Source organism: Aythya marila (assembly GCF_965140915.1).
Source record: "Aythya marila genome assembly, chromosome: 2".
NCBI classification, from domain to species: domain Eukaryota; kingdom Metazoa; phylum Chordata; class Aves; order Anseriformes; family Anatidae; genus Aythya; species Aythya marila.
In genome coordinates, this window is record NC_139043.1 from 2,831,452 (window position 1) to 2,850,236 (window position 18,785).

Genomic DNA, 18,785 nt, shown 5'->3' on the forward strand with positions numbered 1-18,785 from the left:
GATGGGAGAAGTGCGTCAGCAGGGCATTTCCACGCACCTCCGCTCAGGGCTGAAATAACAGAAGTGGTCAGCAGTGCTGCTGGCGTTACCCAAGCATTTACCCAGGAAAGTGGGTAAAAGCTTCACAGGGACAACCTGAACCCAAACTTCCTCCAGGCAAGCTTGGGTGGGCAGTCCTGAGCTGGGAGGTGGCCACTGGCAGAAGCATGGGGCCAACTTAGTAGTTGTGCATGAAATATAAATCCCAACAACAGCGTTGCATTAAATTTTCCTCCCAGCCAACAGTCAGCCATTGCAAGGTCTGGTGACCGGTCAGATTTACATCCTTTTTATTTTTATTTTTTGAAAACAAAATGACACACGATACTCCCTCCCTTGATTTTCAGGAGGGAATTTCTCAGTGGAAGAGACATGAAATTCCTGGGCTGTGAGTTGGGTAAAATAACACACAAACAACCAAACTAAAAATCCTCTTTTCAGTTAGCCACAAGGATTGTGCAATCGTCCCAGGGTGTCGTCAGCTGGCCTGGCCCAAGGAGCTCTCTCCCAGCTCCACCTGGTGGTAAAAAGGGCGTTTGGGCTTCTTGCTGTGGGCACCCGGCCGGGCTTCAAGGCACGGGGGGGTCAGTTTGTGCTGCTGCCATTTTGCCTTCGTGACCCTCTCTCTTCCTTGTGGCATTGGCTTGCCTCCTCCCGCAAGGTGGGCAAAGCCCATCTCTCTGTAGGGACAAAAACTCAGTCTCATGCAAGTGTGTGCGGTGATTATGGTGTGGTGGGGGCATCCCAGCTGGGAGGAAGGCTCTTATTACCAAAGCAAAGGGAGCCTTGTGCTGGCAGCCAGGCAGAGCCCACAGCTGTCTGCAGTATTTGGCCTGAGTCTGAGGCACTTCTGATGGACGAAGATCATAGAGGACAGTCAAGAGTCTTCTCTGAGGGTGGTTAGAGCAGGAAAACCTTCTTGCTTGACATTTAGGAGGTCCAAGGTTGAACACAGTTGCCCAGACATAGGCATCCTGTGTCCTTTGAGGTGACCTACAGTGTCTCACCTGGACTGCTTCCCTTTTGGCATGAAGGTAGCACTGCTACCTCATGCCGGTGCAGATACCTCAGCTCTCTCGGTGTATTTGGAATCACCAAAACAACAAGGGATTGTAGAAAGACAATACACTGGTATAGACATCCCCAGATAGCATGATACTAGTCCACAACCCTTCAAAGCCTTAAGCCTTTCAATGAGTCAGATGCCAATCTTGACCAAGGCAGCTACAGGATTTGGCCACCTTCTTTTCCAAAATACAGCTCATGGAGGCCTTACTACAAATTTCTCCAGCTACACCAATAAGAACAGCAATTGCAGCACCACTGGTTTGTTTTTGAGCTATGTTACCTTCCAAAAGATGGCAAGAAAAAGAGAACAAGAAAGTGAGGGAAAAAAAGAGAGGGGAAAAGAGAGCGAGTAAAGAGAGAGAAGGAATGTGAGAAGGAGAAGAAAATCCCAGTAGCTCCATTCCAAATGGAGCTCCATTCCATCCCTCCTCTGGGTGCAGGAAATTAATTTCATCTCTTCTTGAAATGCTAGAAACTCGATATTTTAAAAAATACAACAAAATATATTTCCTGAGAAAACAGGGAAGAAAAAATTATGAATAAATCTTTTATTTATTTATTTATTTATTTAAATATTAAAAATCTGATATCTAAACATCAAAAATAGTCAAGTGGCGAAAAGTCCTGATACTGGCTGATTGCTAATTAAGATGCGACAGACCCAGGAAGGTTATATTTTGACTTTTAACATGAAGGTGATTACAGATACTATTACTGTGATAAATTCTTGCTGAAAAGACTCAGAAAGGCTCCTTGTTTCCTTCAGATATCTTTCCCCAGCTTATAAGTACCAGGTCTGGCTTGCACATGCTAGGAGCTGAGGTCACTGCAATGAGAAACATCAGGGTGTGAGACATGAAGCCTTTGTAGGAAATTATAGAAGCTATAGAGGGCTAATGCTGGGTTTGGGAGCATTCTGATGAAGCTGTAGAGAGAAAATAACAGCACAAAGAAGAGAAAAAATAAACAAAAATAAAAATAAAATAAAATAAAATAAATATATAAACAATTAAAATTAAAATTAAAATTAAAATTAAAATTAAAATTAATAAAGTGTTGGGGGAGGGAGGGAAAGCCATGCTGCTGACCCTTCCAAAACAGACTACATCCTACTGGAATCCCACTTACTCTGCCCAAATACATATTAAGCTAAAGCGGAATGGAGAGCAGCAAAGCAGATGTCCTCATCTAACCCCCGCCCAGCAGGATCTCCAGGGCAGCTCGCTGTGGCTCCATGTCCTCCACCCACTCTAGCAGATCCCTTTGGGAAGGGAGAGGTGCCAATGTGAGCAGCAGTGAGGTCCTGAGGACACAACATGAACACTGTGTTTCGCTCTTTTGTGGGGTAGAGGACAGTGCCGATGGCATTTCCAGCCAAAAGAGGCAGTGCAAGAGTTGTCTCCCTTCATGCTGGAATTAGTCCATATGCTTGGAAATGACCAAGGTGAAGTCAGTAATTGCTCATTAATTCCAAAGCATTTTTGACACTGGTCATAATCACTCCCATAACTCCAGCTGAATTAAAATTCAGGTGAGTGACAGGCTTGACAGAGCGTTTAGTGGGGAGTATTTAGCAAAAAGCTTTCATGTGTTGTTTACTCAGATTTTATGCTTTTCACAAGTGCAGTATTTTTTCTTCAAACTGATTAGGAATAGCTGTATATCACAGCATATGTTTTCTTCCTCTAGTGACACCTACAGAAAATGTATCAGGCAGATGCTTTTAAATAGTGAACTAGCAGCCCTGTGAAAAGCAAGAATGTCCCCAAATGCTTATTTAGAAAGAGAAGAACAGGAAAAAAAAATGATGACACTTGTTAAGCCAATTAAATATCTGATTAAAAAGAAACAATTCCCCAAATATCTTCACTTCTAAACTCTTAAACAGATAAATTGTAAGGTCTATCTATGTTTGCTTTGCATTTTGAGTGAGTATAACCTGATATGATAGGATTGGGATTTCTGCCAAGGATCAATAATAAAGGATGTCAAAGTAAAACTGGAATGTGGATACATTTGTAAATAACTTTCCCTTTCTGACAGTGCTCTGTCACATCCCATATGTCAGGTAATATCAGGTGAGAGCTACATATAAAACTGAGATAGTGTGAGTAAGGTTAACCTAGGGTGGGTCTTGGAAGCAGGAGCCAGGAGATAGAATTAGGAGACGTCAATATTATAATGATGATCTTCTCTGAGGACCCTCTTACCTGCAAGTGGTTTGAATATTCCCATAAATAATTACTTTGATAGGAAAATGTTGGTTTCAGCTCAGTTACCTTTTTTCTGTTACAAAATATGCTCTGATTTCAATGGACAACATTTCTATTTTCATCCAATATCTTCCCTGCTGTCCCTTTCCTTGTACTTCCATGCACTGAAAATACTTTTTTTTTTTTTTTTTTTTTTTTTCCCATGCTAGCTTTGCCTCATCCCTGAAAGTGTTGGATGGAGCTTTGGACAACCTGGTCTGGTGGGAGGTGTCCTTGCCCATGGCAGTGGGGTTCGAATTAGATGATCTTTAAGGTCTCTTCCAACCCAAACCACTCTATGATTCTATGATGATTCTATGAGAATTATATCTCAAATGCCTCCTGTCACTACTCTGAAGTGCAGACTAAGCTTGCCAGCCAATTCACTTCCCACACTGCCCCCAGGGAGGTACATGTTGTGCATCAGGGGAGTTTGGACTAACCAGGAGGCCAATATATAAGGGAAACCTCACTGTATGGAACCAATCTGATTTACACAAAACAGCCATTTGCTCCGTTTCCTTTCAAATATGCAGTTTTTCCACAGTTTCCACTTTACTCAGAGGCACCACTAACTATCCTTGAGGGAAGCAACAACATAAGAGATCCAATGGAGTTCAAAGGCTTGCTTGGCTGAACATTTCCACCACCACTAATATGGCAACCCATGAAGGAAAGGCAATTTAGGACAAACATTTTCGAGCCAAGTCCATCATGTGTGCTGTTAATATGCCGTGTGTGACCTCCATGCATACTTTGCTGACCTGGAAATTGGGAATCAAATGATTCAATTGTCTATAAGGTAATTTCTCTTGATGGTAACTGACTAATAGCATTTCAGTCACAGCTGTAGTAACTGAGATGCGCAAGCCCAGCAGAGAGAAGAAATTGCGAAAGACTCAAATGAGCATGATGTGGGCAAGACAATAATCAGCAGGGCTTTGAGATGGGCTGCCCATCTCAAAGATTTTGATAGAGAATCAAAAAAAAAAAAAAAAAAAAGGGAAAAGGAAAAGAAAAAAAGGATGAAAGGATGGCTTCTTCATTTCTTCATTCTGTAAATGTCAGCTGATAGAAGTAACTTTCTAAAAGACCAAAATTAAAGTTAATAGCCAGTGCAACCCAGAAATAAAACTGAGTTATATAAACAAATCACCTTCTTGCTGTGGCATTGTACAGCTGCTCTGTGCTTCTGAGATGGATTCATATCCCAGTGCTTTGTCACAAGGCATAAAGAAACACTAACAGGCACAACTGAGGTCATTCACACCTGAGGAAGGGAAAATGGTGATTTTGTTGAGGGTTCCTTGCTTCAGGGGGTGACAGACAGAAGAAAAAGAGGCTTGGGATATTTTGTTGGTCTGTAAGATCAACGAAATCTGGTAAAGACCATCCGATAGTTACTCAAAAGTCCTACTTATGCTTTTTTTTTTTTTTTAATGTGTCAAATACTTCAATTTAAGTGCTACCTTGCTGGAAGTAACTAACCCCATTTTTTTCATCTTTGATCCTTACAAAAATAGGGAAATCTCAGACACACATAGCTTTCTGTCCTTCTGAGTGAATCAAGTAGGGTTAGCTGACAGATTTTCCCAGCAGATGTTGGAGGATTCCCAAGGGCTGGAGCTCTCTCATATTTACACCTCAGTACCCAACCACCTTTGTTTTCTTTCTATTCCCTCAGCCCTCCCAGCAGGCTGCCTAGCTGTCCTGCGGCATTGCTCACATAGAGCTTGGTCCTGTTTTAATGAGAATAATCCCTTGAGGGATACTTCCATGAAAGTGAGGGGGGAGAAATGAGCGATAATTTATGATGAATGCCCTTGCAATTAGCACCTTGGAAATGAAGCTGCTTGGGGAAGATGAGAAGGATATAAATGAAAGTATTGCTGGGACAGGCTCTTTAAGGCAGGAACTGTGTGCACTTAGCAAACTGGGGCGTCTATCAGAGACTTTGTACTGGTAGTTCATCATCAAAAGAGATGGAGAATGGATTCAATACAAGTTCTGGACTAGAAATCCAGTATTCCCTACCTCACCTAAATGCCAGTTATGTGGAAGTGGGATTTCAGACTGATCAAAGCTCCTCAGGATTTTTCTGTTTGTGTCAGTGCTGGGGTTTGGCATTCTTATAGTCACTGCTGCCAGCTATGACATTGGAGGATATGTGAATGTAAATATATGCGTGCAAGCACAGGTGCATGCACACACACACACACAGTCGCATATATGAGGCATTAATATTGTGAAAATACTAGGAATTCTCCAGCTTGCTTTTAAGTCAGTTAAAAGCACATTCCCAAGCAATTTATGGGCATGGATCAAGTGTTAGCATATACGAAGGGCCATTCCCAAAAGGCATTTTGAATAGAACCACTTTGTTCTGGAAGGTCAGAGCATTTAATAGGCTAGATGTGGTCTGCTTTATGCCAGGTGGCATCAGCATCAGAGCTATGTTTAATTAACTAGTAGTGATGTAGCCAGAATTCCCTGTACTAACAACATAACCCCTGGAAGTAGCAGCATAAATGACCTGGGAGAGGATGTAGAAAATGAAATGGCTCCTTTGCTTTTCTGAGCAGCTGGCAGCATCTCCAGCCACTATCTCTATATCCCAGGTCCTGAGGGAAATGCTCCATTTTGCATTTGACAGCTATACACTTTATTAGCCTGGCTACAGCACACCAGTACTGTAGCCAGCAGCACATGAGGAAGTCATATGTTTAGCATCATCTCCAGCCAGCTTTGATTCCCCCTGCAAGACTGGCAATTGGCAGAAGTGGAGGAGACAGCCTTGAGCATAAGTCTGGAGAGTGAGGCTTGAAGAAAATCCGTAGTGAAACACATGAACCATGCTGTCGTTGCCTGCCTGCTTCCCATTGCAGAAAGGCAGATTATAAACACCAAAGTGTGGCATGTATATTTGTCCTGGCCACTGGTGGTACCTCCACATCTCAAACAAAGTTGATGGCCCTAACCACTACACGGTTCTGACCTACTTCTCAAGACAACCAAGACATAAGTTTGGTCATGTCACATCTTTCTAGGCCTCTTCCACCTTTCAAACCCTGTGTCTATACTTCTACTTGAACTAAAAGAGGGTAGACATGACATCAGCATCTTAAATAACTCAGGTAGGACCTCTATGATTCAAAAGCACCTATGGACCTTGAGCTGTACTAATGGTGATGGTGAATCAATACTTAGGACCTGATTCAGCCAACTATTCTCTCAGTGATTAGATTTTTTGTTTTTGTTGTCCTTGTAACAGTCAGATTTTCATCTTGTTTGCTTGCTTCATGGGACGCTCTGTATAGAAAGTGTCCCCCCGTTATTATAATTCTCATTTCCCCCAGCCCAGGCTGCTCCCAGCCCCATCCAGCCTGGCCTTGGGGACTGCCAGGGATGGGGCAGCCACAGCTCCTCAGGGCAGCCTGGGCCAGGGCCTCACCACCCTCTGCGTGAAGGATTTCTTCCTCATAACTAATCTCTAAACATACCCTCTTTTAGCTTAAATCCATTCCCCCTTTTCCTATCCCTACACCCCTGACCAAGAGTCCCTCCCCAGCTCTCCTGCAGCCCCCTTTAGGCCCTGGCAGGCCACTGTGAGGTCTACCTGGAGCCTTCTCCTCTCCAGGCAGAGCAACCTCAACTCCCTCAGCCTGGCTCCACAGCAGAGGAGCTCCAAACCCTTAGATGACCTTCATGGCCCATCTCTGGACTCATTCCAACAGGTCTCTGTCTGTGTGCTGGGGGCCATAGCTGAGCACAGGGCTCCAGGTGGGGTCAAACAGGAGCAGAACAGAGGGGGACAATCCCCTCCTTCCCCTGCTGCCCACGCTGCTTTTGGTGCAGCCCAGGACACGGTTGGCTTTTTGGGCTGCAAGCACACATTGCTGGCTCATGCTCAATTTTTCATCCACCGATACCCCCAAGCCCTTCTTGCCAGGATTACTTTCAGTTCAGCAAGGCTGCACTCAGTACTAGTAAGAGGCTCAGGCAAGTCTTTATTTCTTTCTAAGCTAAAGACATTTCTGTTGTTTGATGAATTTAATTTGTTCTCATGCTTCCCTGCTGCTCAGCACATCCACAGATGCAGGCTGAAACCACTTTCTTGCGAAGACCTAGCATTGGCCTTAAGGAAAGCAATGGGAGAGAAGGCAAAAGAAAACCCATTTTATTTTTTTGGAGGTATAGACTCTCATTTGATACTTTTTTTTTTTTTTTTAATCCCATATTCTTACAATACGCATTCTAGCTTCACCCACTTCCTCTGTGGGAACAGCTGTCAAAACGCTGTTACATCCTAGGCTACTGCGGCTTTACGACTCACATTAGCAGCTCTTTAAGGGTCTGGCGGAGGCTGGCTGTGAGGTTTCTAGCCTGCGATTTCTCATTACCCAACTGGCAGGAAGTGTAATGCAAGGTCAGATGGGAAGCTGAAGAAGCCAGGGAGGTACATTGCAGGGTTTGATGGGATGTAGACCAAACATAGCTCCCCGGATCCCCCATGTCCAACCCTTTCACCCCCAGTCATCCACTCTTATTGCTTAAAACTGCCTGGGCCAAACATCAAACAAAATATCAGCCAGGTTCCTCAGGGCCTCGTGCTGATCATTCTCATCATGACAAGAGTCATGCTTGCCTGTTGGGTTTGGTTTACTGCCAACTGAGGAACACCCACTGTGCAAGTTTTGTAAGACCAACAGAAAGTGAGTCCTAGAAACTCCTTCTCCTTTCATTTCTGTCTGTGACCAAATGATTTGATTCATGCAAGTATATCGAGTGTAAGTCCATCCTTCTGTCCCTTACCTCATGTAGACTAACTATCCTTTGCCTACCTCAACTCTTTCTTCATGGATACGGTCCTTGCTCAATGCTGTTACCATACAACCCCTCCAGGTGGTCTCCCTGGAGCTAACAGCTCTGTGTACAACTCGCCTGCACCACATTAGCTCAGATGATCTGTGGAGGTTGCTCACAAGGGTGGATTTTCAGGTGTTTGTAAAGGCATTCCTCTGGATAGGGATATATGTGGCTAAGCGTGAGTTTTGACACTCCAGCTCTCCATCAATGAGTGGAGATGGTGAAGATCAAAGCAAGGTGTCCAATGGTTTATATGAAAAGAGGAATTGTGGTCCCAACTCCGGTAGCTTCATTGACTGGCTATCCACTGGCTATAAAAGGCACAGGAGGTGACCATCTCATGTGCATCCATCTGCAGTGTAAATACCTGCATTTAAGCAGATGAATCTTCTATTCACCCTCAGACATCGGGTTTAAAGTAGAAAACATTGTTCAGTGTATGCAGCCCCTTCACCAAATCATTGTATAGAATTGTGAGGACCCTAGGATGCTAATGCATGCAAAACCACCAGGATTTCACAGTTTGGTGCTCTGTGAGGGGGACATCACACTTCCTACAGGACTTGTTTATTACAGATGTTGTTTATTACAGATGTTGATGCACTGGAAGCTTTCAACTGAAACTTTAAAAAAGAAAAACAAAGCAAACAAGAAGTGGAAGGCTCATTGGTTGTACAGAGTTCTCACTAATTTAATGCACTTTTCCTTAGGTGGATGCTGTAGATAATAAGCTGTGAGAAGGAGTGCAATAGTGTGCATAATGCACTGACATGAGCAAAATACTGAATGAAAGAATCATCATCTCTGAGGACAGGCAATGTTGAGTGTGAAAAGTACACAGGAGCCATTTATTAAAGGTTTGGTTAAAGGCCTGGGTGTGACTGCTGCACCACAGTGGAAATGAGCTAACAAGGGTGTTGGTGCCTGGTTGCCTGACTCAAAAAACAGCAGCCCAGTAAGCTAAATAGCTTCTTAACAGCCCACCACATATTCTCCCAACAGCTCAGCCACACGTCGTCTATTCCAGGGCTTTGTTTTTGTTTTTTTTCGGATTGGTTTGGTTTGTTTTTGTCCAGTTGATTTTTTTAAACATCTTGATAAGTTAGACTTCAGGCTGCTACTGGTAGATTTCTCATCTTTCTCCTCATCCTCATGAAAAAGCAACATCTATGAACCTCTGCACAGCTGTAGCAAGGGAAGGCAGCATTTCATTGCATGCATATACATACAGGCATGGGATTGTTTCTGAGAGGCTTTGCAAAGCCAAATAAACCATGCTCATGTCAGTAGGTTGTGAGATGAACAGCAACAGTCTCTAGATATTTAAAGCCCAACTGAAATGAATTTTAGAGAATTGTTGTAATTCAGACAGGTTACACTTGGCAGTGTCCTCATTCGGAGCTCCAGTCAGATACTCAGTCAGAGGAACTGCAGACACTGCATGACAGTGACATTCTGCCAAGGTACCGTGGCTTCTCCAGATCAATATGATGAGAAGACAATCCTATGAAAAGCTGGCAGAGCTCATCAACCCCCTGCACTTAACACTGTATTGGTCAAGACACTGGGACAGCAGCTGGCCCCAGCCAGAACAACCTGTAGCAGTCCTGAACCTGATCATACTTTGTGTGGTGGTGTTTCACGCAGAGTAGAAGATCTGAGTGGGGAGAGAAGGAAGCATGGAGTTTTGTCCTAGCTGTGGGTCACTCCATCATCATTCAAAATTGGGATAGAGACACTTCTTTAACTGATGGTTATATTATGAGGACAATTACATTTTGATTTGTGAGGCACTAGGTTGGCCATGCTAGGAGGCCAAGCTCAAGGACCTACGATGGATAGACCTCAGAGGTGACATAGGTTAAGTGTCCCCAAGGCTGGGCTTGATAAGGATTTCTTTCCTGAGAGAAAATGGCAATGCTTGCTTCTATGAGGGTCATGAGCACCCCTTCTCCTGAAATCCTGAGAGCTTTTAAAGAGGGGCAGCTTGCAATGAGCCCAAATAAATGAGGATATGGGACCTCAGACTGGAATCTAGGGCAGCATGCCTCCTTGATAGCCTTTCCAGCCTTTTAAGGCTTGCATTAGCCACAGATACAGGCTGGCTACAGGACCAGAGGTGAGGAGTAATGCTGCAGGAGGTGCAGGGGCTCCCACAACCATTGAAATTAAACCTTTTTCAACAGATGTGAAGAACGAGGAGCACATTTCAAGTATAATTTAAAATACATTTATTGTTTCATTTGTTCTGGCTTTTTTGTTATACAAAGATGTTAAATAACTTAAATACATTCTCAACAGTCACTCAGAATCAGATTTATACCTACAAGCTGTACATATGAGGTAGAGAAAAATAACTTAGGCTCCCATAAGACATTGGAAAAAAAAAAAAAAAAAAAAAAAGAAAAACACTAATCCTTCATGTTAGTATTCCCACCTCCCTTTAAAAGGAAATGCCATTCCAAGTGTGCAAAACAAATCCTAGACTTTACATTCAAGTCGCAAAGGTCACTGTTAGAGACTGCAGTGGGGTGGGTGGAACAAGGAAAAATTCCCATGCTAGTTTGATGATTGTGTTTTGGGATGGGTTCATGCCTAAGGGGATCTTGGCAGAGTTTCCACGATGACCTTGGTTAGGCCTCAATGCATCTCCACCTCTCTCACCTAAGCTTTATCTCCTATTGTTATCAGTTAGGAGAAACTGGCACCTCCACATTGACCGAAACACCTGTAGAGTTGCTTATACCAACTGCAGACAAGAGCCTGGGCAAGCAAGATTTTAATGCTTTCCTTAGATAAAAGGAGTATGACTCCAATCCCATTGCAAATGGCCCACAACACCAAGCATGTCAGCACTTCTTGGCTTTCCTGAGCAACTCCACGGTGCAGACAGAACTGGATGAAGGAGCGGAATCTACTGTCCCTTCGGATCACCTTGTCAAATATTGCTGAGCACAGATTTCCCATTTCTGAAAAGATTCAGCAACAACTGAGAAAAATATGTTGTTCAGGCACATCCCCTGCTACCCTAATGAACTTTCATGTGTCTAAATCATTTATGGTCTTATACTCTTCTCGTACCCTGCCCCTGAAGAAATGTAGTTACAGGAAGCCTGCCACGATGCCAGAGCTAAGATGTGCTTGAGATATCCATTGTCTTTCCTTCCCCTTCCACAAATACTATTCATCTTTTTTTTTTTTTTTTTCCTTTTTTATTTTTTTTTCCATTCAATATTTTTCCATTCAGAATTTTTCCATTCATTCCATATTCTGTTTTCTGGAACCTCTAAAATAGTTTGGCCAAATCCAGTTTTATCAGTGACATCTGTATTGAAAAGATTGATAATCATAATCATAATTGATAATCATGGCCATAAGCATGACTGCTTTAGCAATAACTAGATTTCAACAGGGCTGGTCCTGTGCCACACTGAGCCTCCTTTAAGTTACATGGACAGTAATGGTCATAAAACACACTGGTCATTTTGCACAAAAATATTGCCCTCCAAAAGTCATCACCTAGTTAGCATCCTTAAAAAAGACGACCAGGACAAGCTGACCATGGAAGCAAGACTCACCCCACCAGATGTGCATGCAGAGCCAAAAAGACTGGGAATGCAGAGCTTTGCTGCACCTGTTTTAGCAAGAACAGTATAGACCTAATTTTACTGCAGCAGCAACTGAGGAATTTTTCACAGGCACTATAATCCACCAGAAAATTACCTTAAGCAGCATCTACACCATGAAAGTACCCTTGAGAAATCTGTCCCTTCATCTGGATTCTCATCCAACCCTACTATGGGCCAAAGCAACTTAATTTCTTCTCATATATTGGCTTAAGTAGGCCAGCTGAAAAGTCACTAACAAAGAAATTCAAGACCTGGTCTGAAGGAAGGCAGATGCATATGAGCTGGCCAACCATGAAAAATCAACAGAAATTGTTTCTCCCCTGCCCAGTTCTCCACAGCAGTTCTCTTGAAAACAGTTGGTTCATAGCTCATCATAGCTTCCAAAGGTGAACAACAGCCTTCCTGAACTGCAGCAAACCAAGTTCCAGCTCCCCAGTTTTACAATGCCCCATTCAAAATGATAAAAATTACTTCAGTTAGATCAAGCCTGGAATTTGGTCCTCTTCATTTAACCTTCCCACGCACTCAGATTTTCCTTTTTTCCAGCTAACTTTAACTTTTAAGAGTCTTTTTCCCAGGCCAACTGAGATCAATGGCAAGTATCTATAGTTATTGTGAATAGATTTAGGTTTTCCTCCCTTCAAAGGCATTCCAGGACCAGTAAACAAAACTAGAAGTGTAAGCTTGAAGCCTGTCACTCTCCACAAATCATTTTTTGTGTCAGGAATAAAAATAAAATTTGGAGGGGGAAAAAAAAAAGCCCCACATTTCACCAACTGGAGTCATTTGTGAGCTGGAAGACAATGAGAACGTAACGTTTAGGACTTGTTTTGCACATCTCCACATCCGGTATATATGAGTCAGTCACACAGAATAGAAGCTTGTTAAAAAACAGATGACGGGTGCAACAATTATTTGTGTGGGGTTTTATTTTTTTTTTTAATAGAAAATTCTAATATAAAACAGCAAACATTTTCAGTTTGCCTTGTTTACAAAAATATTATATATATTTTTTTATATTTCTGACATAACTAAATGCACTATTCAATAAAAATATTCTTCCATCAGCTAACTTCTCTTTTAAAAAATTAATAAAAAAAGTTATATAAATAATGGTTGCACCCCCTCCACCCCAAAACTGATCTTGCAAGTCTTGCTGGATCAGCTTAGGAGAACCAACACTTTGACATTTTGGGGGGACAGGGGCTAAAAGGGAATAATCAGAAACCAGAGACTTCCCCTTCACCAATCCATCCTTCTCCAGTTATATCTGCCACAAAAAAAAAAAAAAAAACAAAAAAAAACACTTTCTCGGGGTGTGAGCGTGTTGGGGGGGGGGGGGGGGAAGTTGTTTCACACTTGGTTTTTGTTTCATTGTTTTTTTTATTTTTTATTGAAATGGCACCATGAAAGATTCAGAGCCTAAATGAACTCTTTTTTTTTTTTTTTTTTTTTTTTTTTTACAAAAATGAGCAATTTCAGTCAATTGCACTGGAGATCCAATGGTGTGGCAGCAGAATTAGCCTCTCTGGAAAAATCCAATTTCAAGCAGCTGGAAGCAAAAGGGTTTTACGGGACACTGCTCAGTGTCTGCAGAGGACTTCAACTTTCTTACTCAGGGTTTTCTGAAGGTGCATATGGAACAGCACAAGCAAAAGCTCCTGTACAGCTCCACAGATCAATTAAATTCCAAAACACAACCTTCATAAACAGAAAACCCAGATCAAGCACTCAAAAGACTTTTGAGAGGGTTTAACAACATTTCTACCAGGTGCTACTTGCATCACACTACTCAAGCTCAATTTTTTTTTTTCCAAAATGAGGCTTTTTTTCCCCATTCTTAATTCAAAGATAAGGCAAATATTGGAAAATGCTGGACCTAAACATCTCCCTGTGCCCCCCAAAAACCACACACAACAAGGTGGAGGGAGAATAGAAATAACCCACATATGTTTTACCACCTTAGGTCTAAAGGCCAAGAAGACAAGTTCTCCTGATTTCAGAGTGTTAGTATATTTTATACACTGCCTATACATTTAACACATGTGCCTTGCTACTATTTAGTTATTTATATTTTTTTTTTTTAACCACAGGAGAATAAACCTTGCTATTTACAATATATAACAGGCAAGTAATATATCCACGTTAACATAAATACAATTTGTTTTTTGTGTCTTTTTTTTTCTTTTTCTTTTTTGTTTAAATACTTACAGAAAGCATCCAGGCTTCAGTGCGTGAGTTATAATACACAGAAGAGCTCTTTCACTCAGTAGTTCATTCACTCTTTGCCTCTTCTAGTCTAGCCTTAACAATCTGCCTCATTGCCCACCCCTCTCTCTCCACAAACACACCAAGCTATCCTATCCCATCCGACACAGGCATTTTCTCTGCAACAATATCCATGCCAGCACTGCCCTCTCTTCTGCATCTAGGGACTCATTCTCCTCTCACACCAGTGCAATGTGGAGTTACTCCAGCGAGGTCAACGGAGACAGAGACACCAGTGAAAAGAAGGAAAATGAGGCCCATGGTTTAAATATAACAATAATAATAATTAATAATAATAATGCACATAAATTGCAGCCCATTCTTTAATTAAGAACACATATTTAAAAAAAGAATGGGGCCAGAAATAGTAATTCAGACCCAAAAATCCTCATGTTTTGAGCAGGTTTGGATCCAGCCTTACTTTGGAGGGGAAGAGCTATTCTAGCACACACACACAAATGTAACAGTGAGCTTGCACACATGTGTGGGAGAAAAAGAGAGGGAGAAAGAATTTAACATAATACCACATTGAAACCATAAGAAGGTCCTTCTGAAGGGCTTTACAATAAATAAATGTTTGTTCAATATTTATATATATATATATATTTATGTGTCTGCGTATGTGTATATATATACACACATGCACACACTGAATAATAGGTTTCTAGTCAGTTTATTTTTTAAACCATTAGATAAACTGCTTGTGGGTGACTTTCAAAGCGGCACATCTCCCAGAAGCCGTGAGACCTTCCTGCAAACCCTCTGCATCGGATGCTCCACCATGCTTCCGCCATGATGGAAAGGGACAAATACTGTGAGTAGAGCCAGTATGCTTTACTTTGCAGGACCATAGCACTACTAAAAGTAATATCCTAAAAGTTCATCCCCAGTACTCTACCTCCAAATTTGATGCCAACAAGCCAGGCTGGGCTGCAGTTATTTGTTACCAAGAAAAAAAAATATTTTCTCCTCCCAGTAGATGCACATAAACAGCTTAAATATTAGTGGCTACTATTTGGGGAAAGAAAAAGTAAAGTTAAAAAAAAAAAAAAAAAAGGAAAAATAATGGTCCATTTTGGAAAACTGCTCTCCTCTTTTTGCTTGGCCAGCATCTACTACTACTTGAAAAAGTCCAGCCAGCTTTCCTCCATTAAGAACCAGATCAATGGTTTATAGAAAATTGGTGGAAATTGCTACTACTGGACAATCAAAAACTGTTATCAAAAATAAAATACAATGCCCTCCACTCTCCAGTGTCTCCTTAGAAAGCTTCGTTGAGGCATTCACTGGCTGCTTCCAGTCCCAGAAGCACTTTTATATGATTAAAGGGTATTGCCACATCAAGTCCTGGATTGCAAGTATCCTCTTCAAAGGGAAAAGAAATGCTGAAGATCGTCATCTATTTCACAGCGTCAGAGCTATATCTACCACTGCAGTTGATTTCTGGCTTCTCTGGCCACTTGATGGTTTGTCTCTGTGTCAGTTAGCTGTTCCAAATCCAATAGTTGGTTACCATTTAGCAGTTCTAATTTTAAAATACAGTTCTCAATCTAGTGGTTAAAAAAATCTTAAGGTCATTGGGTTCACTACATACAGCTTGTGTCTTGTACCACTGCCATGGTTTAGGCTAAATGGAATGATGACCTAGTAAAGAAAAGTTGAATCCTCCAAAGGTCCAATCCAGTCCAAAACGGCTGCTATACAATGCAAGACATCACTGCCTTCCAAGATGCACTGGAATTTCTCTTGTCCTCCTCAAAAGCACATGTCCAAATTCAGCTGACATAAAACAAAATAGTTCCAGTTCAGATTTCTGAAGCAGTTTCCACAGGGTGAATTCAATCAACAAGAGGTGGGAAGAGGACAGAAAAATGTCATGCACAAAATTGAAAATAAAACGAAAGTATCTAGTGGTTTGTTTGTTTTTAAATAAAATTTAAAACAGTGCTATAGGAACTGTATTTGAAGAAATTGTATGAAAAAAATAACACAACTGAAGGGGACAGGCACGTCTGGTTTTCTACTGTCTTCCCAGCCTCTTTCTTGGATATACTGCCATCCGCAACATGGTGGACCCGACATTTTTGGAACTGTATTTGGTGATCAAAGCATGTGGATACGGAGCTGTCGTTAAAAAGCTTACCCTCCAAGTGAGTCTCTTTGTGAGAGCCTTGTTTGCTGGATGTGCAGAAATTCCTCTAGAGGAATGATCAGGGCTGTTCCTGCTTACCCCACACCTCTCTCCAGTTTCAGAAGGGAAAAATGAACACTTCCTGTACCACTGCCTTCAAAGCAGAAATATTTTTCTTATATGTTCAGCTCTCTAAGTTGTTGGGTAAGCTTCAGGAATAAAGTAATATAGGTTATTTATTCCAGACAATATATTAGCCCAGAAGTTCATGGAGGATTGGTGAAACGATCAAGATGTTCCGAGGATAAATGATCCGTCAAACTGTGTGGACAACTAAGCTGAAGGTCAACTGGTGTCTAACCCCAGTGTGACAGGCACTTATTTCCACATGGTTGGACCTCATTAAAATTCAGTCTACAGGAAAACAAAACAAAACAAAAAAACAAAACAGCAACACAGCTGGGTCACCTGTACCCTACAAAGTGCTTATGTCTCGACATAGCTTTCAGATCCCAGAAGGTCAATCAAACCCTGTTTGTCTCCATATGTAGTTCTCATAGATCACCATCGCCCATCACTGAGGGTTGCCATCAGGCAGAAGACGCGTCAGTCTTTGCAGGTGTAAACCTCTTCTCTCTGGGTGCACTGCTTGCATTCCACATAGCAGCACCAACGGACCTGGCACTGGCACGGGCGGGTGACCACCCGGCTCTGTGTGTTGTGCCCTCTCCCACAGCAGATGCTGTCACAGTTCTTGTCTTTGTAACATTTCCTTCCCGAAGTCCCAGGTGAGTATCTGCTCATCAGACAGAAGCTCGGGGAATCGTCAATGTAGACAAGATCCGTAGTCCTTGGGATTTGATCACTGTGACCAGGGATGGATTTCTTGGGTGGGGAAATGTCTCCTTCCCCTGTGGCCTCGTTGGTAGTGCTGCCCACTTTGAGCGACGTCTCATACTTCTGCTTCAGCTGCTTCCCTATTTCATGGAATGGAGAGAGCTGCCTCCAGCACGTTCGGACAGTGCAGGATCCAGATACACCATGGCACTTACAGGTTGTCTCCACTCCAGCTTTGATGACCTGTGGACACACACAGCCCCAGAAGAAAATCAGTTGTGGGGGAACAAAGCAAGGCATAGAAAAAAAAAAAAAAAAAAAAAAAAAAAGCATTTGCTAGAAGAACACTCCTCAATCACAGATTTGATAACAACACAAAAACTGTCATTTGGAAAACAGAAAACACACAAACAAAAGTTAGTGTAGCTAATGAGGAGATGCTGCTGCAACCCACACAAACAGGTGGTGGCACGTGTTCCAGAACATGAGCATGAACAGCAGAAACCATCTTCCCAATACACAGGTTGCCACCTTAAACGCATGTAGCTCCAAATTAATAGCACAGGCTCAGTGGAAATGCAGTTAAAGCTGTACTGTTTCCAACAGTATCAGCTAGGCATAGCATCCCCCAGTTCACTTTGCATCTGATGAAAAGCATTTATGTAGCTGAAAAACATATAAGCTGTCGAGAACAAGAGCTTGAATTGCCTCCGCCAAAACCAGCAGCTCCAGAAACACACAGTTTTCCACCTGTTATCCTATATATCCACCTATAGATCCTACTCTGCAGTGTGGCAGCACATCCTAAAGGAGCTGACAATTTTTTTCCTGCTAGCATTGAAGAAGCCTGCACATGTCTTAGAGTGCCATTGCTCACTGGCCAAACATGCACTTAACAATGTACATTTTCTTACAGAGTGAAAACCAAGGCTATCTCAGTCTCCTCTGTGCCTTCTCTTTCCCCAAAAATTTAAGATGTGAAGGAATGGAAAACAGACACCTGCGTGAAAGGTTCAGCAAGTCAAGGTAGCCAGACCCAGTACAATACCTCCTGACTACAAATATCAAGGGCAAGGTTTGATTGAGAACCACAAAGTGTAAATACAGAAGGAAGAGCAGAGCCAGTGGAACCATGGTGCTCACACAGGAGATGGAGAAGATGGAAATACAAGGTTACTTTAAACAGAAAAAGTAACATGGGAAGTAGATGCAGTACCAGGAAGGGAAGAGATGAAAACACAGTTATTCAACAGTTACTCATCTCAGAGAGAGACAAAGGTGGTATCAACGCCCTAGGTGCTGTAAGAGACCCCATGCCCATAAGCTGAATGATGCTAAAAAAGGACCTCATCTTTTTCAAGAGAAGTAGCAATAAAGATGCTCCTTGGCACAAAAGCATATCCATCTTCTTTTAAATGGCATCTGAATGTTCTCCCCCACCTTCTCCAGAGGAGTTTACTACTGGGACTCCTCCGTGGGCAACATGAGAGCAGACACGTTGTTTGGTCAGTGACAGATAACCTGCATTTTGCCCACAGATTATAAACAGATATTTATAGCTCTAGTTCTCCCTCCCCCTAAAATAGTTTACATTTTGACTTTAAATGGGTGAGGTATAACCACCCCTTAAAATAGCAAGGTAGAACAGAGTGTGTTTTATAGAGCTGCCTCCTGACAAGGTACTGCTGAGAAGTG

At 42.2% G+C, this 18,785-nt stretch overlaps 1 protein-coding gene across 1 annotated transcript in view; it reads right to left on the bottom strand.

Moving 5' to 3' along the window:
* Positions 1 to 10,439: 10,439 nt before the first annotated feature.
* WNT9A (Wnt family member 9A) overlaps positions 10,440 to 18,785 on the bottom strand; it is a 55,734-nt gene continuing 47,388 nt past the window's right edge. Inside the window, exon 4 of the mRNA XM_082753748.1 lies at positions 10,440 to 17,333. Coding sequence (XP_082609874.1) covers positions 16,860 to 17,333 — 474 coding nt within the window. The 3' untranslated portion in view covers positions 10,440 to 16,859. The remainder of the gene's footprint in view (positions 17,334 to 18,785) is intronic.